This window comes from Saccopteryx bilineata, chromosome 6 (assembly GCF_036850765.1).
Source record: "Saccopteryx bilineata isolate mSacBil1 chromosome 6, mSacBil1_pri_phased_curated, whole genome shotgun sequence".
Lineage (NCBI taxonomy): Eukaryota > Metazoa > Chordata > Mammalia > Chiroptera > Emballonuridae > Saccopteryx > Saccopteryx bilineata.
Window position 1 is genome coordinate 33,029,467 of NC_089495.1, and position 27,444 is coordinate 33,056,910.

General features: G+C 50.8%; 1 protein-coding gene across 6 annotated transcripts in view; it reads right to left on the minus strand.

The window, feature by feature from the left end:
• ANK1 (ankyrin 1) overlaps positions 1 to 27,444 on the minus strand; it is a 221,982-nt gene that overhangs the window by 50,745 nt on the left and 143,793 nt on the right. For all 6 annotated transcript variants that reach the window (XM_066235973.1, XM_066235970.1, XM_066235969.1 and 3 more), the window contains exons 4-22: positions 25,541 to 25,639; positions 24,844 to 24,942; positions 23,656 to 23,841; positions 21,908 to 22,006; positions 21,301 to 21,399; positions 20,932 to 21,030; positions 17,504 to 17,701; positions 16,204 to 16,302; positions 15,690 to 15,788; positions 15,076 to 15,174; positions 13,744 to 13,941; positions 13,095 to 13,193; positions 12,266 to 12,364; positions 7,426 to 7,623; positions 4,682 to 4,780; positions 2,825 to 2,923; positions 2,478 to 2,576; positions 740 to 832; positions 221 to 293 (exon numbers count right to left, since the gene is read on the minus strand). In XM_066235973.1, coding sequence (XP_066092070.1) covers positions 221 to 293; positions 740 to 832; positions 2,478 to 2,576; positions 2,825 to 2,923; positions 4,682 to 4,780; positions 7,426 to 7,623; positions 12,266 to 12,364; positions 13,095 to 13,193; positions 13,744 to 13,941; positions 15,076 to 15,174; positions 15,690 to 15,788; positions 16,204 to 16,302; positions 17,504 to 17,701; positions 20,932 to 21,030; positions 21,301 to 21,399; positions 21,908 to 22,006; positions 23,656 to 23,841; positions 24,844 to 24,942; positions 25,541 to 25,639 — 2,233 coding nt within the window. The remainder of the gene's footprint in view (positions 1 to 220; positions 294 to 739; positions 833 to 2,477; positions 2,577 to 2,824; positions 2,924 to 4,681; positions 4,781 to 7,425; positions 7,624 to 12,265; positions 12,365 to 13,094; positions 13,194 to 13,743; positions 13,942 to 15,075; positions 15,175 to 15,689; positions 15,789 to 16,203; positions 16,303 to 17,503; positions 17,702 to 20,931; positions 21,031 to 21,300; positions 21,400 to 21,907; positions 22,007 to 23,655; positions 23,842 to 24,843; positions 24,943 to 25,540; positions 25,640 to 27,444) is intronic.

Sequence of the window (27,444 nt, forward strand, 5' to 3'; positions counted from 1 at the left end):
CTTCGAGATGTAGAGTTTCCTTCTACAATTACATTAAAGGAGTATTTTTTTTATATAACAGAGAATATCTTTAAAAATCAGTTCTCTCTGGTTTCAGCACAGACTCTCAGAACTTGGATGTGCAAAAGGACACTTGAGTATGACAGGAAGCACTCGGGGTGTGCTCAGAGCCCCATGCGACCCCGACTTTACTGGACCTTTGTTAAAGCTCAGACTTTACCTTCATCTTCAGAGACATCCAGGATCTCATCCACCGTCTCAGGGAAACTCATCCGGTGCTTGTCACTGACTAACTAAAATAAGAAAGAGCAGAGAATTCAACCCAAATAGAGCAGTGGCCACGTTCACTGAGCCAGCAGTTACCTGGTCATGACGGTGGAGACAAGGAGTGGGAAAGGAGGTTTGTCCTAAATGAAGAAAATCAGAGCTGAGACGCTCTCAGCCTTGAGGCTGACGTCTAAACAGGAAACGCCAGCTCCCCATTGCCTAGTCCCTGTCCCAGCCTCACCTTGCTACCGCCTCCTTAGGTCTGGTCACAACCCCAATTCCTCCTGCCACTAGGTGGCAGCACAATTCCATCTGATGGAGGAGACCCGGCCTTTCCTTTGGGCCTGGCTCTTTCTAACAGGTATTCCAGAAACCCCGAAGAGCTCCATTTCTGAGAGTTACTCCTAAGGGCACCCTGTCTGTAGGCTGTGTGTGTTCGGGGTAGGAGAATGCAGGGAAGAAGCAGACGTACCATGACACTGGGTTCATCTGTGACAACCTTGAGCACGTCGGTTACAGAAATGTAGCCCAAGCGCTTGGCTATGGCCAGAGGTGTGGTTCCATTCTGGGAAAAACAGCAGAGAGACGGTGAGACCAGACGAGGGAAGGGAGTCTGGGAGGAAAGCTCTCCTCCTTTGCATAGATCACGCTCACATTCTAATTGTTAAACAGGGTTCTAAGTGTTCAGGCTGCACCTCGGAACCAGGAGCAAGACCCCGACCCATCCGTGAGCCCAGACACCCTGGGCAGCAGCCAGGGTGCGGGAGAGAGGGGGGTGCAGCACTTCGAATCTGCAGCACTGAGCAGGGGAACCGTGAAATGAGAGCCAGGAAGTCTTGCCAGGACAAGTAAAAAACTTCCAAGAGGGAACCAACCGGGAAGAAATGAGTCAGAAAGGCAGCGCTGTTTCCCGCTCTCCATGCCAAGTCTCTGGGTGTCAGTAGCTGAGCATTAAAACGGTTAAGGCCTTATTTTTATTTTAAGTTCTCTGGTTCCAGGATGTGCCTGGGGTCCCATCCACAGTGATAATTTCAGTGACCACATCAATAACCAAAGGCCCGCCCACTTCCAGCTGGAAGCAGCCATGCAGATGCCCTAGTAGAACCCGTGCACGGTCAGATGAGGAAGTTCATGGCCCCTGACATTGCTCCAGGCAACCCCAAGGGCCTGAAACAGCGCCAACCACCCAAGACACCTGGTTTTGCGCCTCGTACCGCACTGAAAGCAGCTGCACACGGAAGCTTTAGAAAGGGTTGCAACAACTATATTGAAACAAAAACAAAAGCGAGAGGGGAAATGGTGTCTGAAAGGATAGCCTTCGGTCCACCAGAAAGAGAACTAGTCATAGCAGCCTGGAGCCTGGGGGGCCCAGGCGGCTGGGACTCTGTGGCACTGCAGCCTGGAGCCTGGGGGGCCCACACTGCAGCCTGGAGCCTGGGGGGCCCACACTGCAGCCTGGAGCCCAGGGGGCCCGGGCGGCTGGGGCTCTGTGGCACTGCGGCCTGGAGCCCGGCGGGCCCACACTGCAGCCTGGAGCCTGGGGGGCCCACACTGCAGCCTGGAGCCCGGGGGGCCCGGGCGGCTGGGGCTCTGTGGCACTGCAGCCTGGAGCCTGGGGGGCCCACACTGCAGCCTGGAGCCCGGGGGGCCCGGGCGGCTGGGGCTCTGTGGCACTGCGGCCTGGAGCCCGGGGGGGCCCGGGCGGCTGGGGCTCTGTGGCACTGCAGCCTGGAGCCTGGGGGGCCCACACTGCAGCCTGGAGCCCGGGGGGCCCGGGCGGCTGGGGCTCTGTGGCACTGCGGCCTGGAGCCCGGGGGGGCCCGGGCGGCTGGGGCTCTGTGGCACTGCGGCCTGGAGCCCGGGGGGCCCGGGCGGCTGGGGCTCTGTGGCACTGCGGCCTGGAGCCCGGGGGGCCCGGGCGGCTGGGGCTCTGTGGCACTGCGGCCTGGAGCCCGGGGGGGCCCGGGCGGCTGGGGCTCTGTGGCACTGCGGCCTGGAGCCCGGGGGGGCCCGGGCGGCTGGGGCTCTGTGGCACTGCGGCCTGGAGCCCGGGGGGGCCGGGCGGCTGGGGCTCTGTGGCACTGCAGCCCACCCAGGCCCCAGACATGCAGGAAGGGTAGACTGAGTGCCCACGGTTTGGGGACCTCTCACAGGGCTGCCCATGAGATCAGCTTTCCGAAATCAGGAACTGGGGGGGGGGGGATACTCACCGAGCTGACCTCGTTTGGGGAAGCACCATTTTTGAGAAGCAGTGTCACGATGTCTGTGTGTCCTTGTTGGGCTGCCTGGTGCAAGGGGCTGTATCCTAGCTATAAAGCAAGGTGGACATTTTGGCAGGAGTAGTTAGCTTTGAGAGAAAGAACTGCCCACATGCTACAGTTTATCCATTGTCTATATGCAACATAAAAAATGCATTTGCCCCATTTCCTCCTCCAGGGCAAAGCTTAACATTGTGGCAGAGCCCCAAGTGTGCCCAGAGTCTCCCTGGCTGCATTCTAATTTGGCACTTAAGAAGTAAGGAGTCAGTATAGGAGGCGGGTCTCAGGCGTCCCTGTACCTTAGTCTTGGCATTGACGTCTGCCTGGTGCTGTAGCAGAAACTTCACCAGCTTGATGTTTCCATAATGACTGGCCACGTGGAGGGGAGTGTAGCCCATCTGGAAAGCAAGAGACAAAAATGGGTGACCAGCAGGGTTTCTGGGCATATCAAGAGCCACTGTGAGCTGTGCATTAATAAAATCCTGATTAAAAGGGAGAAGGGACGGGGAAACCCTCTGGAAGGCTGACAGCTGCTACAGGTGTGAGCTGTGATGCGTGGCTGTCTGAAGCGATTGGCCCGGGAAGGAACAGGGCCCCATGTCGGACAAGTGAAGTCTGAGACGCCCAGGAGGGATCTGAGAGGAGGTGGAACAGGCACCTGGAAAACTCAGGTGGGACCCGGGGAAGAGCTCTAGGTAAGGAGACGCCTGTAGAGAGTTTAAAGCCTCGGAGATGAGGAAGGTTGCCTAGAATAAGTGCAGAGAGTAGAGGGGTCGAGGGGGCAGGTACTGAGGCAACACTTAGAAGATCAGAACAGAAGGCTGTGTGGGACCAGACAAGAGGTCGGAGGAAAACCAGGTGACCCGTGTTTTAGAAGCCAAGAGAGGTTCCTCCAAGCAGGGAACAGCCATCAGATCCTTTGCTGGGAAGGGGGCTCAGAAGACGACACTTGGTGGCACGGAGGTCAGGGACGACGCAAACAAGAGCAGACATATTTCCACTAGGAAGGTAAAATCCCATTGCTAAATGCCCCCAAGAGGCTGTCCAAGGCACTGAGTTGTAGTGTAAAAAAAATTATAGGAACTGGTCATTGTTTGAAATGAATGGGCTGTGAGTGTTTATTCATTTGTGTTTTGGCTGCAAAGGAGCTGATTTTCAAGGACTCTGTTCCCTCCAAGGGCCAGCAAGCCAAGGGCCTCTCAGCCCTTTGGTCCTAAGGGTCCCTGCAGGGCTGGTACCTGATTTCAGACACCATTTTGACACAGAACCTGCAAGCTGAACCTCAAATGATGCTATGGCTCTGGAACCCCACATTCTAACCCACAGTATAGGGTCTCTCAGGGCAGGACCCCAAAACACTCAACTGGGCCCACAGGGAAGCCTCAGAGATCCAGAACATTCCTGGTTTTCAAGCATATTCCTGTCCAAGCTGCAAGCAGTTGGGGATAAAATACAGTGTCTAGGTTTTTCTCAGGGAGACCTCAACATCATGTTGTCGCCTGGTGTTCCTGTGGAAGGCTGGAGGGGGCTGGGGCTGGAGGGGTGTCACTTTGTCCCTTCCTTCTAATACAGTTGCCTTGTGGTGGAAAGGAACACGCCCCTTCTTCTAGCAGATGGAAACACTCTCCTCCCTTTGGGCTCAGAGTGGCTCTCCAGCGCCTCTCACTCAGGATATCACCTTAGCCTGTCCCTTCCAGCCTCTGACTGTCACCTGTGTACTATACTGCAAGTGCCTCGAGGCAGAGCCCTTGCCTGCGCTGTGCACGGTGACCTCAGCCACCTCCACGAGCTCCGTGCACATAGAGGCTCACAGATACTGAGCTCAATTTAAACGCTGGAATCAAAGTGAGTCCTGGGGAGCCTGCCAGTTTGACGCCCTGCTCATGTAAGACAGGTCTTAGAATCATGACTAAACATTCCTCCCAGTTTTTCACTTTGGAGGCTCAAAGGCCTAGCAAACTTCAAACTTCCCAACTGGAAAGTGAGGTTTAGGATTGTCTTCAAACTCCACTGCCATCCCCAGTGGCAGAGAAGTCCGCATCACCGGGTCCTTGGAGTTTCAAAGCTCAGAGGAGGAGTCAATTCTGAAGCGTGAGGGAGGCAATCACCGGGCAGGGTATGGGCGCACACAGGGCGGGAGGCTGGGGGAGCCTTACCCGGGTGGTGGCATCCACTGTGACACCATGTTTGATCAGCACGTCTGCCACTGAAACGTGGCCTTCTTGTGCTACCAGGTGGAGGGGAGTGAGTCCGCTCTGGAAAGAAAAAGAAATTCATCAACTTGCAGCCGGTAAAGAATTCCAGGCCACAATGAAAGAGTGCTGAGATATGGGAGCCGAACCTGGCTCTGCAGCCACCAACTAGCTACCTGACCTTGGGAAAAGCTCTTCCAGTGAGAAGCCTCTGTAGCCTCATCTTAAACATGATGTGTTTACACTCAGAGGTCAGCAACATTTTCTGTTAAGGGCCAGATCGTCAATATCTTAGGCTTGTGTCTCTGTTGCAACTACCCAACTCTGCCAGTTAGAGTGAGAAAGCAGCTATGATCAACACATAAATAAATGGGACGTGGCTGTGTTCTAATAAAACTTTATTTACACAAACAAGTGGTGGGCCAGATTTGGCCAATAGATCATATTTGCTAACCTCTGAATCACATGAACTTTATGCACTTTCCAGTTATAACATTCACTATTTCCAAGACTCAAGATGAGCGCCAGAGCCTTGGTTTCCTTATTTAGAAAATAGGGGTTATCACTGACCTTTTTCAAGGGCAAAACAAAGATCAATATCACTTGAGAAAACAGATGAAAACTCATTGAAAAGCACCATGTGCCGTTTAGATGTGGCGTGTGTTGAGATCTAGCCGGTGCTGCACCGTGGAAAGGATGGAGGATCTTGCCAGGACTAAAAACACCGTATTTTCGGAGTTCTCATCACAGCTTTCTCATGAAACCAGTAATGCACCAGAGATCTTGTCTGATTTGTTCACACTCCCACAAAAATGTCAGAAAGTCTTCTCTCCTCTGTGCCTGCAGACCGCAATCCACTTTCCCTAACCGCGGGGCAGACAAAGCTGCAATCCCTCTGCCGTCAGAGGCAGAGGGCAGAGCCCGGCCGTTCCCCAGGGACGCCACCTGCCGGCCTCTGTCCTCTCTGCCGACCAGAGGCCCGTGAGCAGCTCCTCTCCCCAGCGGGAGCCTGAGCAGGCAGGTCATCTCCCTCAGGCCTGTGGGGCTGGTCCGGGGGAGAGCAGGCCACAACTAACCCGTCCTTAGGTCAGTTCCAAGCTTCGGGGCACCTTGCCTGATTCTTGGTATATAACACAGTACTAATCGCCTCATAGAGGTGATGCGTGGGTGAGTGAGGATGTCTCCAATACAGAGAATCACCGTCATCCTCAAGGGTCCTTAAGGGACCCACCTTACATGATGCAAAGAGGAAATCAAAAACCCCATCCAATGGAGTGATCCTACCGTAGAACTTCCCTCCTGGGGGTCTCCTGTCCCAACATGCATTAAAAGAGCCAATGGATCCACATGTTTTGAAGAGATCTTAAGTTATCCTTAAAAATGCACGCCTTTCTGAAACTGTACTGTGTTCACTCATCATCTAAAGAAGTGGCTCTTCCTAGTGTATGATTCCATGTATATGAAGTGTCAGAACAGGCAGATTCATAGTGACAGAAAGTAGGTCAGTGGTTGCCAGGACTGGGGGCTCGAAGGACAGGAGAAGTGGCAGCTAATGGGCATGAGGTTTCCTTTTAGGGTGAGGAAAATGTTCTGAAATTAGACAGTGGTGATGGTTGCCTAATTCTACAGAAGTACCCAAAAAACACTGAATAGTACAATTCAAGAGGGTGAATTTTATAGCATTGAATTATATTTCAATGAAATTATTTTAAAAAAGAAATAGTCTTAGCCTTTCTTGGGTCGTGCATCCTTTTGAGAGGCCAAAGAAAACTATGAAGATGTCACCCAGAGAAATGCTCACATGCCCATCCTCCCAAAATGTTGTATACAAATTTGGAAGGTTTCTGACTCACATACTTATAGTCCCTGGATTGAAAACTCCTAGTTTAATGTATAGGTTGACATTTTAAAAAATATCTTTTCAGCCCTGGCCAGTGGCTCAGTGGATAGAGCAACAGCCCGGCATATGGATGTCCCAGGTTCGATTCCTTGTCAGGGTGCACAGGAGAAGTGACCATTTGCTTCTCTTCCCCTCCCTCTCCTTCTTCTTTCTCTCTACGCCTCCGGCAGCCAGCGGCTTGATTGGTTCACGCACGGGCCCTGAGCACTGAGGATAGCTTGGTTGGTCTAAGTGCATCAGCCTCAGGTGCTAAAAATAGCTCAGTACCTGTGCAACAAACCCAGACTGGGTTGCAGGGTAGATCCCAGTCCGGGTACATGTGGGAGTCTGCCTCACTGTCTCCCCTCCTCTCACCTAAAAAAAAAAAAATCTTACCTACTGAAAAAGAATATTTAGTACCAGATTACTTAATATATTCCTGAATATAATACTGACCTATATTTGGGAAAGTGTACTGTGGATTTTAATATTGACCTTTTTTTGTTTTGTTTTTTGAAGATTCTTGAATCAATCTATTTAGAAAGAATCAGCAGAGGCTTTGGCATAGATAGTCTTGGGGTTATGCAACTTTGGGTATAAGCAACCTCTCTGAATCTGTTTTTTTCTTTTATAAAACTAAGATAAAACTGACAAAGGACTTTTGTGAAGATCACACACACACACACACACACACACACACACACACACACACCACCTAATTCAGAACCTGGGCACACAGTATGTGCTCAGTATTCAGACATAATATCTAGTTAGCTAATACTAAACCATTATTGAGACCACGGGGCCAATGTGAAGGTGCCATGTTTACCTTGTTCCCCAGGTTGCCATTGGCTTGTTTGGAGAGTAGCAGAGCCACCATCTCAGCATGACCCTCCTGGGCAGCCAGGTGAAGGGGGGTCACGCCTTGCACTGACTCCGCATTCGCTGTTGCCCCGTACTGCAGCAGGCTGCGGGCCACCTCCATCTGGTTCTGCTTGGCAGCAATGTGCAAAGGGGTGTAGCCATTCTGAAATAGAAGAATGGTTCCAGGAATGCTGAGTTGACAGTATGAGCACATGTCTTAAATGTAACACTCTGAGGGAGGGCTAGGCCTGGTCCTTGGCCTGCTGGTCACCCACCGAGCAGGGCTGGTGTCACCCAGGCAGGTGACTTCAGGAAACCAACCAAGTCTATGTGATTAGAAGAGGCCCCCACGAGCCAGCAAGTGCCCTGTACCTGTTCTCACCATCTATTTCCTGTGTCACGCTCTGACAAACTGCTGTGCAGGAAGTGCTCTCACCGACACACGAGAGGAGCCATTAGGCTGCTGATGAAACACCTAGAATACTAGGTAGGTAGGAATGAAAGGTTCTTGCTTCCTCCTTCCTGCTCTAAGAACCAACCCCCAACATTTCGTCCAGGAAAAGGAGTGGAGCCCTTCCTCTTTCCCGGTGCAACTGGGCCCAGTGCTCCCTGGGCTTGCCAACTTCAGACAGGTGGTGTGAGAGGACATGCACCCAGCAAGGGACGTGGGGATGTGGAGTCAGTCCTGTTCCATGCTAACTAGCCCTCCAATGGGGACAAGCTATTCAGCAACTTCTAGACTTCCTTTCGTATTTTTTAAAGCTTTTAAAGGTACATAATAACATCCCTCCTGTTCTTAAAGTTGTTGACTAGATCAAATATATTATTTGAAGGTGCTTTCCAATATTAAGGTAGGAAAGTAATAAATGTCGGTATGGTTCACAAGCCTTTCTCAGTTCACGCTGACACGAGGAGCTGGCCCCAAAGTGGTCAGCTGTGTCGCTGTGCACTGTTTATTCAGCTGGCTTTTTTTTTTCCAACTGGCTTTTTTCCCTCTTTCATTTTTTTGGTAGTAGGACTTTCTCAGTGAAGGAAGCAGTACATGGGCTTACCTTCTGGAGTAAGTTGCTTATCCCACTGAAGACAGGTGACAGTGACCTTGGTCATCACCGTTAAAAACCACTTTCACTTACATTATCCCCTTTGAGCTTCCCCGCCACCGTGTACAGCAAATAAGGTAGGCACTTCCATTATTTCCCCACTTGGCGGATAAATAAGCCAATTCCCTGAGAGGCTAAGTGCTTTCTCTAATGTCACAGAGTAAATGGGATAACTGAGGACCCACGCCTGGCCTCCTGACTCCAGGTCCCATCTTCTTGCGGCTGAAGCTGTGCTTCTCAGATTTCATTGTGTCCAGAATCCCCTGGGGCCTTCCTAAAATGCCGACTCTGATTCAGGTGGTCTAGGGAGGGCCAGGACTCTGCATTTCTAACACGTTCCCAGGTACTGTTGGTGCTGAAGGTCTAAGAGCCACACTGAGTAGCCAGGTCCCAAAGCGCTCAGGGCAAAGGGGGATGCCAGGGCCGAGGACCTCTGAGCAGGACCATGACTTTCTTAGCATGTGCCCAGCCAGCCCCAAGCAGATGGCATCAGGCATATGGTCCCCGCCACGCTGGCCAGCATTCTTCAAGCTGTCCCAGGGAAACGCATGTCCCCTGCTGACCACGGCCATACTGGGGAAAGAAACCAGGATTTCTGATTCTGCCAGGATCACTGATCGGAAACAGAAAAAAAATGGGAGGGGGCAATACAGTAAAATCACAGTTTTACAGCGTTGGAGGTCAGGCAAAGATCCATTGGCAACGTGGATGCTTTGGAGAAATGAGAAGCTGTAACTTACCCAAAGAATTAAATTGAATTAAAAAGTCATTCCCTTTAAATAATTAGGTAAGATAATTCGAGTGTTTCTCCTTTTTAATTCGATTATGTTAAGAAAAAACATTAAATTATTCTTTGTAGGCTGTTTTCTCACAACAAGATCGGCATTTTGACTATAACAAGTTAATTAAACAAAATGAATTTTGTACTCTATCCAAAGAGAGCGAAGAAAAGATGTACGGTTCAGTGGGTGGCGCCTGAGACATGGCGCACGCCCCAAACAGAGGTCCTTCTCCCTAAGAGCCTGCTCAGGACAGCTGCCCGGACGAGCTGGACAAGGCAGGCGAACCCCTCGCTGGTGCTGGCCCTCCGCCGGCACTCACGTCACACACGCCGTGGTCACTAGGACTCCTTTTCCTGCACTAAGGACAGTCACTCGAGCAATTCAACGTATATTCATGGAAGCATCCCCAGGAGTCCTAGGCCTCTTGGGCAGCTGTGGATGTCCACACTGGCAAGGACAGCACCCTGTCCTGCCAAAGGGCAAGCTGGCCCTGGAGGTGGCTTCCGGCTGCCAGGTGACCCTGGTTAAAGCTGAGATAACAACTGTCAGTCTCAGAGCTGGGCCGGCCCTCTGAGCTTCCTCCAAACCTGGACGAAACAGGATGAATGGCCTGGAGGTGACAAGGACAAGCAAGGTGGCAGGAGAGTCAGGGAGAGGTTAGGGAGGGCGAGGTGCCAGTAGACAACTCTGCGCGTCCCCAGGGAGATGAGCTCATCCCAAGGCTGCACTCGGGAGAGAGCGCTGCCCCAGCACTGAAAGAACATTAGCATCAGAATCAGATAGGGGAGGTTTGGTTTGGGTGCAGACAGATTTGCATGTGAAATTCTACAAAATTGCCAGACGACTTGGTAAACTATTTTTTGCCATGGAAACAAAACCCATCTGTATAGCATTTGTGCTTGGATAAATCTGTCTTTAAATACCACAAACCTGGCTCTGGTTTCTTTTACACAAGGAGGGATGCAAGGAGGAGGGGAGTCCAGCTTTTTATTTTTAGATGCAGGAGTAAGTCACATCCTAGCAGGGCTGCATGCTCTGTCTACACAGTGACGTGGGCTTTTGCTACAACAGTGGCAGCGACAGGGGCCCGAGGAGACAGGGGCACCCGGAAGTCACTGTGTCTGCGGGAAGGTGGGGCCCCACCATTCAGATGAGCATCCGTTCTGGGGCGGGAAGACAGACTGAAGGCCCACAGTGATTTTCCCTGACTTGGCCGAGTCCCCGTGAAGTCAGCAGGTGTCAGCTACAGCCACATACCAGCCCACCCTGACAGCTTCCCCTGAGGCAGCACTCAGATTCCTGCCACCTGGCTGAGTGCTGGGGTTTCTCTCCCAGAAATCATCTCTCTGAATCTTGGCTGCCCTGTTAGATGACGAGTTCCCAAACACAGAGTTCTCCTGTGTCCTTATGCAAGCCCTGCTCCCTCTCTTTGCCCCTTCTCCTATGCATGGCCCCCAGCCCCACAGCGACCCTCTCCTCCCAGACAAACACTGCACCCCCTTTCATCCCACAGGGGACAGCCTGTCCCCCAAAATGATGCTCTGCTCAGCTTCATCCCTACACCTCGTATTGCCCCACCCCCTCCCGCCGCCAGTCCGGTCTTACATAAGCAAGCCTGGTCAGCTCCGTTTACTCAGGTTCCCTTAAGAGGCAATGACCCTGCTGCTCTGAGCAGCGCCTTTCAGAGGCTGCACGAGGCCGGCACACTGGACAAATGTCTTCCATGCAGTATGCATGGGTGTGCCTCGTTAAAAACCACCACCTCTAACTCTGGCCAGATAGCTCAGTTGGTTAGTGCATCATCCTGATATCCCAAGGTTGTGGGTTTGACTTCTATGAGTCAGGGCACATATAAGAATCAACCAATGAGGCCCTGGCCGGTTGGCTCAGTGGTAGAGCATTGGCCTGGCGTGCAGGGGTCCCGGGTTCGATTCCCGGCCAGGGCACACAGGAGAAGCACCCATCTGCTTCTCCACCCCTCCCCCTCTCCTTCCTCTCTGTCTCTCTCTTCCCCTCCTGCAGCGAGGCTCCATTGGAGCAAGGATGGCCCGGGCGCTGGGGATGGCTCCTTGGCCTCTGCCCCAGGCGCTAGAGTGGCTCTGGTTGCAACAGAGCGACGCCCCGGAGGGGCAGAGCATTGCCCCCTGGTGGGCAGAGCGTCACCCCCTGGTGGGCAGGGCGTCGCCCCCTGGTGGGCGTGCCGGGTGGATCCCGGTCGGGCCATGCGGGAGTCTGTCTGACTGTCTCTCCCCGTTTCCAGCTTCAGAAAAATTAAAAAAAAAAAAAAAAAAAAGAATCAACCAATGAATGCATAAATAAGTGGGACAACAGATTGCTATCTCTCTCTTCCTTCCTCTCTCAATCAATTAAACCAATCAATCTAATCAATCAATTAAAAAAGGAAGAAAAAAACACCATGATCTAAATGTCTAAACTCATAAGAGACATAGATTTGGGGGTGACTATTCACATTCAAAATAGGTCCCTTGCTCCAAGGTTCCAGCAGATTTACCCCCAGCCTTATTTCTCAGAGTGTGGCCGCTGTGCTGGAGTCGGAGGCCAGCACCAACCACGCGTGGAGGTTCCCACACACGCGGACCTTGGACAGCCCGTGTGCAGAACTCAGCTGACACTCAGCGCTTTGGGAGCCACATTTGTTGTATAAAAAGAATCCACCTCTGTGAGGCAGCCTGTTATTAAGAGGTGTTACCCACTTCCCACCTGAGTTCTGGTCCCCAAATAGTGGTGAGTATACTGCAGGTAACAATTGTGAAAGCGAGGCAAGATTTCGAGGTGAAAATAAAAGCAAACCACCAATGCCTTTTGGTTGGTTCTGGAACAGCCCTCCTGGACGGAGTGGCAAAGGGCTGAGGCTACGAGACACCTTGGTCTGGTGCTTCTGTGTGGACCAGGGCCGGCTTACCCAAGCAGGACTGTGTGGGGAGCCACCCCGGGGCAGCAGCAGCTTGACGATGTCCAGGTGGTTGTGGTGGACAGCCACGTGCAGGGGAGTCAAGCCGTTCTGCAGGGGGTAAGACCAACAAAGGGAACAGCCTTCACTCAGTTGACTTTCTACTTAGTGACCCCTTTAGCTCTAGGCAGCACCCTTCTGGGACCCATGTCACTTCCTCTTTACAGGTAAAATCTGGTTAAAAATTATTCCAGAACCCATCCTTGATCAGAAGTCACTAAGCACATAACCAGCTGGACCCAGGGCCACCACCTGATTCCTGCTGGGCCCGATGGGACAATATAATCAAGCGTACTCACTCAGGGTAGAGTAGGCCACCAAAGGTCATTCTTTCTAGATAGCTGCCCATTCGAAAGATGGCCAAAATGGGCCTGACTGGTAGCGCAGTGGATAAAGCATTGACCCACAAAGCTGAGGTCGCTGGCTCTGAGCACGGGCTCATGAGCGCAGGATTGCTGGCTTGAGCAGGGACTGTCCACACAATCCCAAGGCTCGCCAGCTGGAGCCCAAGGTCGCTGGCTTGAGCAAGGGGATACTGGCTTGGCCCCGGTCAAAGTACATATGAGAAGAAATCAATACACAACTAAAGTAAAAGCAACTACACGTTGATGCTCCTCAGCCTCTCTCTCCCTTCCTGTCTCTCTCTCACACTCCCTTTAAAAACAAAAGACAAAATGGGCTTAGGCAAGAGATGCTCTTCACAAGTGGTCAAGCTGCCTTTAGCCAGGAGGCTGGCTGCCAGCCAGAGAGAGGGAGGGAAGTTCAGGAAGTTCAAACTCACTTTTCCAGCAGCATTGGGGTGCGCGTCCCGTTCCAGCAGCACCTCCGCCACCCGGACCTTCCCGTACTTGGCCGCCACATGGAGAGGGGTAAATCCTTTCTGAGGAGAAACACAGGCTGTCAGGACCAGGGGGAGCCACGGCTGTCCTCCCTGGTGCAAGGGCCCTCGGTAAAGGTGGTATCCCACCTTAATGAGCATGGAGGAGGCACCAGTCAAAGAAAGGGCACAGCATTTCTGAGCCTCCGAGAGGCACAGCCTCAGCAGCAGGCTTCCTCTACCACCCATCAAAAGGTGGTTTATGGGAGCATAAACCATCTTTTGCTGTGATTCAACCGCTAGCTCCCTGAGAGCGGCGGTTGGGTCTTACTTCTTCTTGTGTCCCAGAACCTGTCTGACTTGGAGCAGGTGCTGAGCTGAGAGCGATTCCAAGATAAATGGATGAAGGCTGGTGGGTGGGTGAGAGACTACAGCTGACCACCTTTCTGGGGCAGCACGATGACATATCAGGCTCACAGCTGGTGGCCTCTCCTGTGCGTGCTGGCCTTCCCAGTTGCTCTCAGCACAACGGAGGCACCACGGAGGGTCAGGTGAGAATGCCCGCCCCGTGCCACCTGCCCGGCTGCAGAGCATGGGAGGAAGAAGGCCGTACCTTGGTCATGCACGTCTGGGAGGCTTCCTTTTCCAGAAGGGCCAGCGCAGTGTCCACATGCCCCTCTCGGGCTGCCGTGTGCAGGGGTGTGTGCCCGGCAGTGGTGGCCAGGTTGGGGTTGGCATTATTTTCTAGCAGGAGCTTCACCATGTTTGTATGGCCAATGCGAGCTGCACAGTGAAGGGGGGTCTGGTCATCCTGGAACCCAAAGCAAAAAAAAAAGAAAAAAGAAAAAGAAAAACAGAGGCTACTAAATTTATTTAATCCAAAGCTTCATTTTACAAAGAAGGAAATGATGCCCAGAGAGGTCAAGTGACTTTCTCAAGGTCACACAGCTAGTAAGATAAAGAGATGGGATTCAAATCATATCTCTGAGTTACAGAAACCAATATGCTATCTTTTATTTAATCCTTACAACAACCCCTCAAGTTAGTAATTATTTTTATTTAGTTGCCCAAAAGCCCAGCCTTCTCATCTGTGAGATGGGAATAATAATATTTATATCAACCTCCTAGGACTATGGCTAGGATCATGCAGAGAGTGTATAGAGTGTATATAAGCTGTTTCACACAGCACCTGGCACTCAGTAAGTTATAATGGTGATTACTGTCTCCCAAGCCACATCCGAGTGGACACTTGTCTTTCCCTTTGACATTACTTTGGTTTTCTCTATGTCATTAGAAAGTCTAAGCTGCTGAAGGGGGAAGAGGACTTCTTCACCCCTTCCCACCCTTCCTGTTTGTGTCGATGCTGAAGGGTTCAGTGGTGAGACCTCCGTGTTATTGGGCCCGGCTGGGGGCCTCCCTCACGTGGCCCAAACAGCAATCCGAGTCCTCCCTGTAAACAGAGCCAAGGTCACCTGTAGACTAGGAAAGTCTGATCTTGGCCAAAGTCGATCAACTTGCAGACTCAGTAACTATTCTTACCCCCCACTCACCCAGTCTCCTGAAAAAGCCTTTACAACAAGGAGAAGCATCCATTTTTAGATCAAGTCATTCATGACTGATTTTCTCTGGCAACACTTTCTTTAAAATGTTGAGCCTTCTCATACCAGGGCTATAACCACTACGAAACCCTCTCAGCCCCATAAACACTGCAGCCAGCCACGCTCTTTCATGATCCCAAAGAAACACAGTTCTGATGCAAAAACTGCCTCTGGCCTCGTCAGAACTCCTGCAGAGCAGAATTTGCCCATTTAGGGCAATGGGCATGAGACTGACAAGGGATCCTGGTGCCACCAGCACTGCAGCCAGGCCTCTAATTAGGATGGATTACTCCTCATTGAGCCTGAGTTGCTTGCATGCCAGGTTACTTCCCGCCCCCAGAACGCACCTTGGCCTTGGCATTGACTTTGGCTTTGTTCTGGAGCAAATATTTGGCGACTTCCGTGTGCCCTGCCCTGGCTGCCATGTGTAGCGGGGTCTCCACTTTCTGTAAAATAACCAAATTATAGATGTGTTAATAAGTGCTGGGTTTCCAAAAGGACACATGCAGAGCTCCAAAGTGTAAGCCTGGAGAAGCTTGGCAGGTTTTCATCCAAGAGGCGGAGCTGCCCCAGCAAGCAGCTCCTCCAGCCTTTAGCTGCGATGCCTGGGTGTGTGTGTGTGTGTGTGTGTGTGCGCGCGCACGCGCGCGCGCGCATGTGTGTTCTAAGTACACTTACAAGTAACCCCCAGAGCTCATGAATGTTGAAAAATGCAAATGTATTCCCAGATAACACTTAGAGAGGTTCCAAAATTATTGTCCAAAATACCCCCCCCCTGAGATTTACAGATGTGTGACAGTGTAAGCGTCAGTATATATGAATGATCCCCCCAAGTCTGAAGCCTCGGCTATTAAGAGCATTCTCCCTCTACCCCTAGAGAGGAGATCCAGGGACCAAGGTAAAGCTCCCCTCCGAGCTCTGGGTGCTGAGAGAAGAGCCCTTGCTGTCCCCACAGGCTTACCACATTGGAGACATTGGGCGACGCCCCCCGCTGCAGGAGGTGCTTCACGATGGGCAGGTGGCCCATGAAGGAGGCCACGTGGAGAGGTGTCAGGCCAGACTGAAACAGACAAGAGAGGGATGAGAAGGCAGGAGACTCTCCTCCGTGGAAGAGACGGCCCGCGTCGCTAAGGCCATCTCGCCTCTACATCTCCCGACTGGTTTCCCAAGAGAAGTGAGTTCAGTGAGGCGGGTTCACTGCCAGGAAAATAGCTGGAGAGGAAAGAAATCACAACAGGGTGGTTCTGCCCACTTTTACCACTCAAAACATTGCACTGGATCTTAGCAACCTGAGACTCGACACATATGTTCGCTTGTCTTAGCCACCCCTGACTTATTCGTTGGAGCAGTCTAGACTTGTGTGTGCTCACACGCGTGCACACACACAAACACCTGCAGCCACACCTAGCTACAAAGACCAACTTTCCGGGAGGTTCCTGGAGGAAGACCACCCGCTCGTCTGCCGTTTCTCCTACCTCGGTGACAGCGTCGATGGAGGCTCCCGTCTTCAGCAGCAGCTCCATGACACGGATGTGGTTCTTCTTGCAGGCGATGTGTAAGGGGGTGAAGCCGTTCTGCAGCCCCACACGGAGGGAGACAGACAAGCAGGTGCTTACACTCTGGCCCAAGGAGCACCCAGACCACCTTGCTGAGCGAGGCAGCCTCTGCCCCAGCTGTCAGCGACTTCCCACAGACCAGAACGTCAGTTACCGCAGATCGCTCAAGAGGCAGGTGGCTCTCACTGTATGCACCAGGCACGTTCCTGAGCATGTTGTCTATAAACCTTTCTTAAAAACTTAATCATATTCTTGGATGCAATAAAAGAGCCTGCTGTTTAAACTTTCCTCAAGGGGAAATTTACAGTAAAGAGTACTTTTGTGAAGCAAATCATGTTCCCTTTTCCTGGAGACTGACGATCATTTTTAGTAAAATGGGTTTCTGTACATCAGCTCTGCTCTAAAGTGATATGCTAAATGTAAACTCCACAAGGACAGGGATATTTATGCACTTGTTTTGTCCGCTTGCTTGGTTTGTTTGTTTTTTTTCCAGTGTTTTATCCCCCTAGGGCCGTGGGTCTCAAAGTGGGGAGGGGGGATTCTGTCACCCCAGCCCAACCCCAGGGACATTTGGCAATGTCCGGAAATATTTTTGATCGTCACAACTGGAGGGGTAATGCCTTTAGCACCTAGCAGGTAGTAGCCAAGGATGCTACTAAACATCCTACGGTGCACAGGATGGCTCGCTGCACAAACAGCATCAGGCTCAAATGTCAGGAGCCCTGAGGCTGAGAAACTCCGACTACCCTAGCACAGTGCCCGGCATGTGGAGAGATCTCGGCGAGAGCTTTCTGAATGAATGAGTCGCCCTTGCAGTCCCTGGTGGCTCTCCCGCCTTCTAAATTCTCTTCCCCTGGGAGTGGGCAGAGGGGAGAGGGTGGGCATGGGTAGGCTCTGTGGAGAGCTCTGGCTCCACCGGGTCCCTGGACCACCCAGGAGGGAATCAGCTCTCTGCCTGCACTCCCCTCTACGTGAACAGCACAAACACTGTAAGCCCTTCTGCAGAGGAAGGATGCTTAGCTCAGGCCATTCCACTTGCCCACAAAGCAGATATAAAAAAAGCCATCCCTCGGCTCTGGGCCTGGCTCAGATGGATTGGCACCCCAACCCAGGCACATACCCTGACCTCTCTCTACCACAGGGCTCAGCCACGCAGCTCCGGTCCTGCCTCCCTTGGCCCCTGTCCCTCCGGCACCTTCTCCAATAGCTTCCCACTCACCAGGGCTCTGGAGTTTGGTTTGGCCCCTTTATCCAGAAGGACCTTGGCCACTCTGTGGTGGCCACAGTGGGCTGCTACGTGGAGCGGGGTCAGGTGGTCCAGGGTGATGTCGTCTATCTCTGCGTTGTATTGCAACAGAAGTCGGACACAGTCAAGGTGGTCTCCCTGAGCCGCCATGTGAATTGGGGACAAGCCGTTCTGCACGAGGGAAAAAAGAAACAAGTAATCGCAAAGGCTTTTGGGGACAAAACACGGCGATTCAGGGCACTGACTCCAACCCCGCTTCCTACTTCTTCCCTACACAATGCTCTGTGAGGCTCCCGCATCCGTGCTGGCCTCTGTGCTCATGCTGTTCTCCAACTACGCTGTTTCTTTCCACCTACCAAGTACTCTAAGCCAGCTCTACCCTTGACCACCCTAGACTCCTGTGGGCTTTTCTTTTCTTTTTTTTCTTTTAAAAAAAAATTTCCATTGATTTGCAAGAGAGGAAGGGAGAGGGGGAAGGTGGGGAGAGAGAGAAAAGGGAGAAAGGGGAAGAGAGAAAGAGAGAAGCATCAACTTGTTGTTTCACTTAGTTGTTTGCACATTTAGTTTGCACTCACTAATTGCTTCTAGTACATGCCCTGACTGGGGATTGAACCTGTGACCTCTGGTGTACCGGGTCAATGCTTTATCCACTGAGCCACCCAGACAGAGCAGGCTTTTCTTATCTATACCACTCACTTGGACGTTACTGATATATCTGCAGAACTGTATCCATAATGAACTTTTTAGGTATGTGTATCTTCTTTCCTTACTTATAAGCTTCTTAAGACCAGTTACCATGCCCAATATCTCTTATATGCCCACAGTGTCCTGTACATGCATGTAGCACATATAATGTGGTCCTTAATTATTGTGGTTTGAATGAAGGAGTGATGGTAAAATAGAACTTGGATCTAAATCCCTCTACTCTATATGCCTAACAAATACATATCACTTAAAAATTTTGTTATGGATTCTTACTGTTTTTTAGATAGAAATTTATTTTTAAAAAAACACAGTTAAAGACAGAGGAGACTCATTCATTCATCTAGACATCAATTCAAAAAAACCATTTATTAAATTATTAATGTACGGATATGGGTAAAGCTTTGGGAAAACAGAAGAGAACAGAGACATAACCCCTGGCCTAAGGAAGCTGGTAGACCAGTAGACCAAAGGATATAGAGACAGATACATTGTTGCTATTCAGTATGATGACATCAAGGAAGGCATGATCAAAGCACAGAGGTACACAGGAGGGTGGATTCAGGATGAGAAAAGAAATACAGGGAGAGTGGGCTTCCAGGAGGAGGTGATCCTTGCGCTAAGACTGTGCCAGGGAGTCAAAAGGGGAAGAATCTCTCAGCAGCGTGCAGCATCAGAGACAGCCATCCCAGTGACACTCAGGGACCTGTACAGGGTTGACCACGCAGGAGGGCCGAATGTGATGGGACATGGAGCCGGGCTGGCGTGGCTGGCAGAGGCTGTGTTGTGAATGTCTCTGAGCTCAGGAACTGGGACTCTGGCTTTTAGAAAGTGACAATGGAAAGAGGATTTTTCAGCAAAGGAGAAACACCATCAGGTGGCAGGACAGCTGATATTAGTGTTATGGATTGAACTGTGATCCCTCAAAACACACATGTTGCAATCCTAACCTCCAGGCCCTTGGAATGTGACCTTATTTGGAAATAGGGTCACTGCAGATGTAAGGTAGTTAACATGAGGTCATCAGCGTAGGGCCTATTCCAACACAATGGCTGCCTTATAAAAAGGAGACATTTAGATACAGACACACACACACAGGGAAATGTCACGTGAAGGTGAAGAAGAGATCCAGGTGGTGCGTCGACAAGTCAGGGAATGCCAGGCTCCCAGCAGACCCGCAGAAAGCCAGGGACAGGCCAGGACAGCTCAGAAGGGACCGGGCCTGCCGGCACGGCTCTGGCTCTCACACGTCTAGCCTCCAGACAGAGACACCCCGCTGCTGCTGAAGGCCCCCCTGGTGTGCTGCCTGGTTAACGTAACCCTCGCACACCAGCACGGTTCCCTACACTCACCGCGTTTTAAAAAGGCCAGACCGTATTTCCCAACTGAAAAGAAGGAAGTTCTCAGTCAACAATTTTCATCACCATCCTCTTCAGCCCCATTCTAACAGTCTGGATAATATAAAATCATTACTAACTTAGGGCCGTTTGTAAGTTTAAATACAGGGCCTGTGTGGAAAAATGTTGGGAATTTCCTGACCTAATAGTATAATCGGAAATAGCAATTATACTTTCACTTATCTGAGGATTTTTGCTTTTATATGGAATTTCAAAGATGTTATCCCAGGTAATCATCCTGACCCTGGGAGAGAGGAGTAGAGCTCTCCAGAGGAGGAAATGGAGGCACAGAGAGAGTCAGAGGCATGCTCAAAGGCACACAGCAAATCAGCCATGGGTGGAGGAGTAAATAATATAAATTTGTTTAGTAGAGGACGCCTTCACCCAACACACACACACACACACACACACACACACACACACACACAAAACCAGGTTGGTGCTGTGAATCATGACCCAAATCACAGAGAGCTCAGTAGAATACTCACATGATAATTTGCCAAGGAATAAATTGGCTTTCGTGGTTGTGAACTACGCTACAATTGTATGACAGAGAACTTCTCACAGAAAACCTCCATAGTGGCCACGAAGGGGCCTGGGTTCTGCCTTGCGATTCTGAACTTGCTTCCTCTAAATTCACCCAAAGAAGCCAGGAAAGGGCCTAGAGGAGGGTCAGGAGGCCCCGGGGTGGTCTGACAGTGCTGGCCCCAGGGAAACCCAAGACCTGGTGTTAGAACTAAAGGAACAGCCTTGGCTCTGTCCCTAATGGACATTGACCAGAAAGGTTTTAATTCCTTTTTAACTTTACTCCAGTCTGGCCCAAGCCCTGAAGATTTTTCCAAGTGCTTAGCTTAGTGTCTTTTCTGGAGCCAGGGTGAAATAGATAGGGATGGATCTAAAGCTATAAGCAATGACAGCCCGCAGGTCAAAGCTGGCCTGCTGCTGTGTTTGTAAATAAAGTTTTATCGGAACAAGGCCACAAGTTTGCATGTGAGCCATCATGGCTCTCCTGCTACAATGGTGGAGTTGAATTATTGAGACAAGAGACCATGGCTTGCAAAGCCTAAAAATATTTACTTTCTGGCCCTTAGAGAAAATATTGCTGACCCTTATCTAGACAATAATTAGGGCTATACGGAATGCCTCGTATGTGACAGGCATTGGGGTGGCCACACACAGTGGTTCAGTTAGAGGTATCAGGATCTCTGTTTCTCAGAAAAGGTATTTGTTCCCCTCCCTGGATTGCCTGACCTGGAGCTCCGCCTAAAAGATGCTGGAAATGGGAAGAAAGGACGCGCGCACCTTGGTTTTGGCTTGGATGGGCGCCCCGTGGTCCAGCAGGATCTCTGAGATGCGCACGTGCCCATTCCGAGCTGCACAGTGGAGAGGTGTCAATTCATCCTTTAAAAAACAGAGTCACAAAGAGAAAGCCCCAAAGGCACCTATCAGAGCCCGCTGGAGACAAGAATGCCCCGGCATCGTTCCAGCCCTTGAAGCGGGCCCAGTCTGACCCCCTCACAGTCCTGTGATTGCCTCTGCCGCCCCCTGGCTCCCCCGGTGGGAGGCTACAGGCCCGTCAGCAGCTGGTCCCCGAGTGCCCACCACTAGGGTTCGACTCTGCAAGGCAGAGCTCCCTTCCCTGGCCTTGCCACGAAGCTCCCTGGTACCCACCTTGGTCCTGGTTTCTATCTGGGCCCCACGGTCCAGGAGGAGCCGCACCATGATGACGTTCCCCCTGCGGGAGGCGATGTGCAGCGGCGTGATGCCGTTCTGCGAGGGAGGAACACACCCGTCAGGCCGAGGCACCCTCCTCATCCTCCTCTGGAAGGCAGCTGCTCCACACCCCACTCCCCCCCACCCCACCCCCCGTGTCCCCAGTCCCCGCCCCACAATGGCAGCAGTACTAGTAGCCACATTAAGCCTAATGTTAGGACAATTCTCGCCTAAGACAGATTTCAAAACCTGTAAGGACATGATAGCATCGTGGTTAATCACAGCAAGCTGACTGAGTCAGCAGACTGGGCTTGAAGAAAGCCAGTCCCGGGCCCCCCAGGTCGCCTCCCCCCACCAGAAGGGGCAAATGCAGACTGAGGGGCATGTGATTAGAAATCCACCAAGGAGAAGCCTTAACAGACCCGAGGGCAGCCTCACCCACAGGCACTCCTGCAGTGGGGGGCAGAGGGGTCGTGAGTCGGTAGGAGAGGCGGGAGCACCCAGGAGAGGCGGGAGCACCCAGGCTCCGGACACCCCCGGCTCCCCGCCGGCCAGAGAGCCCCACCTGTGGCGTGAAGTTGACACTGGCTCCCCTGTTGAGGAGTAACTGGGCCACGTTGAGGTTCTCGTAGTGAGCTGCGATGTGGAGGGGGGTAAATCCTGTCTGGGGCACAACAGAGGGGAACAACTTGTCATATGCCATGTACTGTCATTTCTATCTCAGAATCAGTGCAGGGATTCTGAAAATACTGGCAAGGCCAGAGGGACCCATAAATAAAGCAGATGTAGTCGGATAAGAACACGTGCCGAAGAGGTCAAGAGAGTCTACAACAAGTTATATTCTAAAGCTAAGTGAAAACACTTATTTGAAAAGCTATATACACCTCTATGTTCATTGCAGTGTTATTCACGTGGCCAGGACGTGGAGATAACCAAAGTGTCCTCGGATGGAAAATTGGATAAAAAAGATATGATACAACTATATACTAGGGAATACTACTCAGCCATAAGAAAAGAAAAAATACTGTCATTTGCAACATGAATGGACCTTGAGAATATCTTACTAAGCAAATGAGTCAGAAAAAAAAAGTTAAGAACCATATTATTTCATCCTTATGTGGGATATAAAACTAAAAGTAACAAATAAGAAAAAACAAACAAATAAAAACTCATAGACACAGACAACAGTATGGTGGTGACCAGAGGGAAGGGGGCAGGGAAGGGTAAAGGGTCAAATACACAGTGACAGAGGTTAGACTTTGACTGGGGGGCACACAATGCAACATACAGATGATGTATCACAGAAATGGACACTTGAAACCTATATAATCTTGTTAACCATTGTCACCCCAACAAATTTAATTTAAAAAAATTTTAAAAAAGAACTTACCTCCATACAAAACCTACAAAAAAATAAAAGCTAAGCCCCACCTCTGAGTGACTCACATTCTTTGTTTTGTAGTTCATATGGACAGATCGTGGACTAAGATTACTTCTAACTCTGTAGGTCCATCTCTCTGAGTGCTTACTTAGGAAGAGATTTTAATTAATTAATGAGTGAAAAGTGGTATGGGGTCCATGATCTTAATTCAAGGGTTGTTTAAGCCCCCTAAAAGGGTGTAATGACTTAGCTAGCTGGTCTGATCTCCTGGTGGGTTCATCGTCATCTTTCTGTTCCATAACCTCAGACCATGCTTATCCCAGTCAGCACTTTTCCAGACCAAACCCAGTGACCACGGAGTCGGGGACTCTGAGAATAACCCAGTGCAAGTCCATTCCACTATAAGAGAAGAAATGAACAGCCTACACTTAAAAACAGTGAATTAGCAGTGCTTCATATCATGACAGCATGGTCAGAGGGCTAGCTGTCCAGCTCTCTGGGATGACCCTCCATGCTCTCATCTCCACATGTGGGGTCACCTACCCGCTCCTATCATGGGGCAGCCAGGAAAAGAAAGTGGGATAAAATTCTAGAACACCACTTGCTGGATTCCAAAGTGTCACTCTGGCCAGAGACCTATCCTGCCCACCTGGACACTTTTCTGGATGGCCTGGAGCAGCAAGAACCTTCCCTGCTCCATGCCAAGCACATTTGCTCAGCATTCGCCAAAGACTTCAAGTGGGGCTCTTATATTACATGTCCTAGGTGGGATCTGCAGTCACTGTGGGGCTGGTGCTCCATGGGCACAGTTGGCACCGGCTCTGGGTTAGTTCTTGGGGAAATTATTGAGAATTGATGGTGCCTCTGTAACCCACAGGTCTCCATGGTCTGGACTCTAGACTTCTCCTGGTCCTGGGTCCAGCTTCCCTCACCTTGGAAAGCACGTCCGGGTTAGGGTCATTCTGCAGAAGCACCGCAGCTGTCCGGGTGTCATCGTTGCGGGCCGCGATGTGCAGGGCAGGGAGACGCACCTTCCCCTTCGTCCCGTAGTTGATGAGGTGTGCCACCACGTTCTCGTGGCCCTGCTGCAGAGCCACGGCTAGAGGAGTGAAGCCGTCCTGGCCAGAGAGGAGGAGGAAAGACCGATTTGCTCTGACTATAACTGACCAGTGCCTGTCCTCAAGAGGACCCACGCATTCACACCTTGCTCATGACTGGCCCTCAGTTTCCAGTTCTCTGCTCTTCAAAACTCTCCCATCCTTCAAGCTCCCTGAAGCCTTTCTGGGCCCCTCCCTCCTTCTCTGCAACCTTACGGAACCTCCAGTAAATTTTCTTGAGCACTTATTTCATTTCCCTTTATAATTTGTTCCCAGGCTCTCTGAGTGCCATGAGAAGCATTTTACTACCCTTTGTTTCTTTTCCGACCCTCCTCTCACCCCACCTCCTGGTGCCAGGGCAGTGCCCTAAATACGGTGAACAAGTATTTGTTCATTCACTTCATGAACAGCTACCCAAAGCTAGAAACCGTGTCAGGCACTGAGAATTTGCTTGTGAGCTACTGTCATTAATTCCCTTGGTTGTATACTGGGACCCCATGAACTGGCGAAGCAGAATGAGAACAGAGGCATGTAATTGTTGGGTCTTACAATGTTAAAGCTCAAGAGAAGCCTTAGCTTTAAGTTCAACGTCATCATTTCATCAATGATAAAACTCCGGGTCAGAGCTAAGCGACTTCACCAGGGTACACAGTGGGTTCATGGCAGGAGCCTTTCTCGTTAAGGTCCAAAGAAGACTTGTCAACCACACACTCCCACACCACCTCCATCTTTCCAGCCTTTGGTATTGGTTATTGTGGGAGTGACATGTTAGACTCTGAGGTCATTCCTCTGCTATGTGTCTGGCCATTCCTCAAGACCCATGACTCTCTCTCTCTTTCTCGCTTGCAGTGTCAACAGCTGCCAGGATGAGTGCTGATCTGAAGGTCAAGAGCACTCGTTGACACCTCACACTGCTCATGACACAGGATGCACCTCAAGCCATGTTGCAAGAACACATGTGCCCACAACGATGTCCTACCCCTGGAGACTTTGGGCGGTGAGGCCACTTCCCAAGGTACTTACTTCTGTGGCTACGTTCTGATTAGCTCCATTCTCCAGTAAAAACTTAACCACTTCCAAGTGATTCTCTTGTGCTGCCATGTACAGGGGTGTGAAGCCTTTCTGTAAACCAAGAGGAAAAGTCATTGCAACTCACCTGCAATAGTGAGCGATGCTAAAACTGGTGCAAAATCCTCTAAATTCAAAGACAACTCTCTCATCATCTTGTTTTTACCTAGCCCACAGGGCAATACTCCCATTCTATCTTCAGGTATAAAAACCCATTGCCCTTTGAAATGGCATAGTGAGATTTCTACAAAAGGCTGCGGGGGTGGGGTGGGGGGCAGACAACACTCCATGGAAGTCTCTTTCTGCTCCCCCCACCATCAATCAACCTCTCCCACACACTTCCCCATGTCCCCGACCCCTACACAATTTCTTTCCCCAGATGAGCCACAACTAAATATATTATTCGGCTGGTTTACTGAGCAGGTACAAGGTCCACAATGACCAACCACATCATGCTTGCAATGTCTAGCAGAAGTGTGAAAAAAATAATAAAGATGCTTTCTTCGTTGCTCGGAGACGCATCGCTAATAAATCTAGACTCGGCTACACAGAATGTGTACACCCCAGGAGCCAGAGTGCCCACTGTGTAACAGACACACAGTGAAGAAGAGCGGCAGCGCCCTCTAGTGCAGGGGCTGGAGAGAGCCATCACCTGTGACTGGGCGTTGACGTTGGCGCCATAGTTGACCAGTTCCCGGACCACCTCGTCCTGACCAGCAAGGGCTGCGATGTGCAGCGCGGTGTTCCCTTTCTGAAACACATGGGGGAGAAAGGAAAGGAGGTTTCCCACCAGGCCTGCGTCCATGACTGTTAAAGGTACGGGAACAAGGAAGATGTTTGTGCACAGTGCTTTCTTCACGGTCAAAGGAGGTGGACAACACACATGACCCATCATATGTCTTGAAATACTGCTAAAAGCACAAGAGGGAAAGTCTCCCTGTTCTCTGTGAAATACTAACGTCAAATAGCAAGAAAGCCGACTAACTTCTCAACACTAATCTGCTGCCAGCAGGTGCCACATCTTATCACCTGCTGACAGACGGTCAGTGTTCCTCAGGACCCACGCTGAAGGTACAGCAGACAAGCTGGCCTTCGTCGGACTTCCGGCATCTCCCAACCTGTAACTGCAGGGCAACGCAGAGTCCCCATGAGGCCCAGGGCTCTGTGGAAGAGGAGGCCAGAAGGTCCCACTGGCTCGGGACCCTGGGTGCTGGTACAGTGACACTCACCAAGCAAAGGCTAGACCAAAGTGGACAGAAGGATTGAGAGAAGAAGAGAGCGAGTTAAGTATCAAGTAGAAAAAAAAAGGGGTAGAAATATGTAAAAGAGTTTGGGGGCTAATAAAGTAAACAAACAAAAAAAAAGAAAGTCACGAAATGGGGGAAAATAAATAGGATAAAATCTGACACAGGAAAATACAAAGAACGAATATTTGAAATATTAACAAGTAAATGTTATGAGCCAGGGTTCACCAAATAAAAGAGAAAAGCCAGCAAGAATAAACAATGAAGAAAATGAGATACACAGTTGTTTTACAGTAAACTTTTAAAAGCTAAGAACCAATAACAAACTAAGACACCAGTCAGGGTCTGAGAAGGGGAGTGGATTGTCCGGCTTTCCTTGCCTGGATTCATCCAGATATTTCATAGTATTCCCTAGAGAGGGTTCAGGTCTATCTAGGGGCCTCTTCTGCTCCAGGATGCCAGCCTCCCTGCCCCGCTCCTTCCTGCCTCCTGGATGTCCCGCGGCTGGAATGTGAGCCCTTTCTCCAAGGATGACTCACCCGCGTGAGCCCGCTCCCACCCATGCTCAGTGAGTGGCAGGCAGGAAAGGCTCCGCTTGACATCTTCTGTCAAACCCAGCAGGTGGGAGAGAACGGGGCCACAGCTGGACCCATCTCTCCCTCTGCTACTTAAGGAGCAGACATCTCAAGTGACCTCATTATTTTCTAGTTCAGATGGTATATAGTTTTGAACGATATAACATTTGCTGGTCTGTCTCAGGAACTTGAAACCCACTGCATGTGCTTGGGCCACCTGTCTTTTGGGAGAGAAGGGTCCTCATCCAGGCAGGATGAGCAGCACTGGACCCAAGCTCTGTGGCCACCCAGTCACCGCTACCCAAGCACCTACAGGTAGGTGAGGCGGCCCCACCACAGGTGATCTGGGGACCCAGAGGGGCTCAGGTCTCTGCCTCTAAAATGTGGGCTGTAACCATGTGGGAGACTGCTTGTTACCTCCTGAACTTGTCTTTTTGATATCTCCCTAAGTCTCATTTGATAAACAAAAGGGTTCTTCCTCAAACATTCATCAGAGAATAAATGCCAGAGGTGAATGTAGAGATGCTAATTAATCATTTTTCATAGAAGTCCAAAGAACCTACATTTAGAGACCTTGGCACTTGGGTCCGACTCACGCGCTGTACAAAGTGGAACAGGACTGTTGGCACCAGAACCTTCTCTAGAAATCAGGACTCAGAACTCCCAAGTCTCTCCATTTAGAAGGAGGAGCACAGTGCCCATTCGTTCATTCATCACACACTGAGAATGTGTGTCAG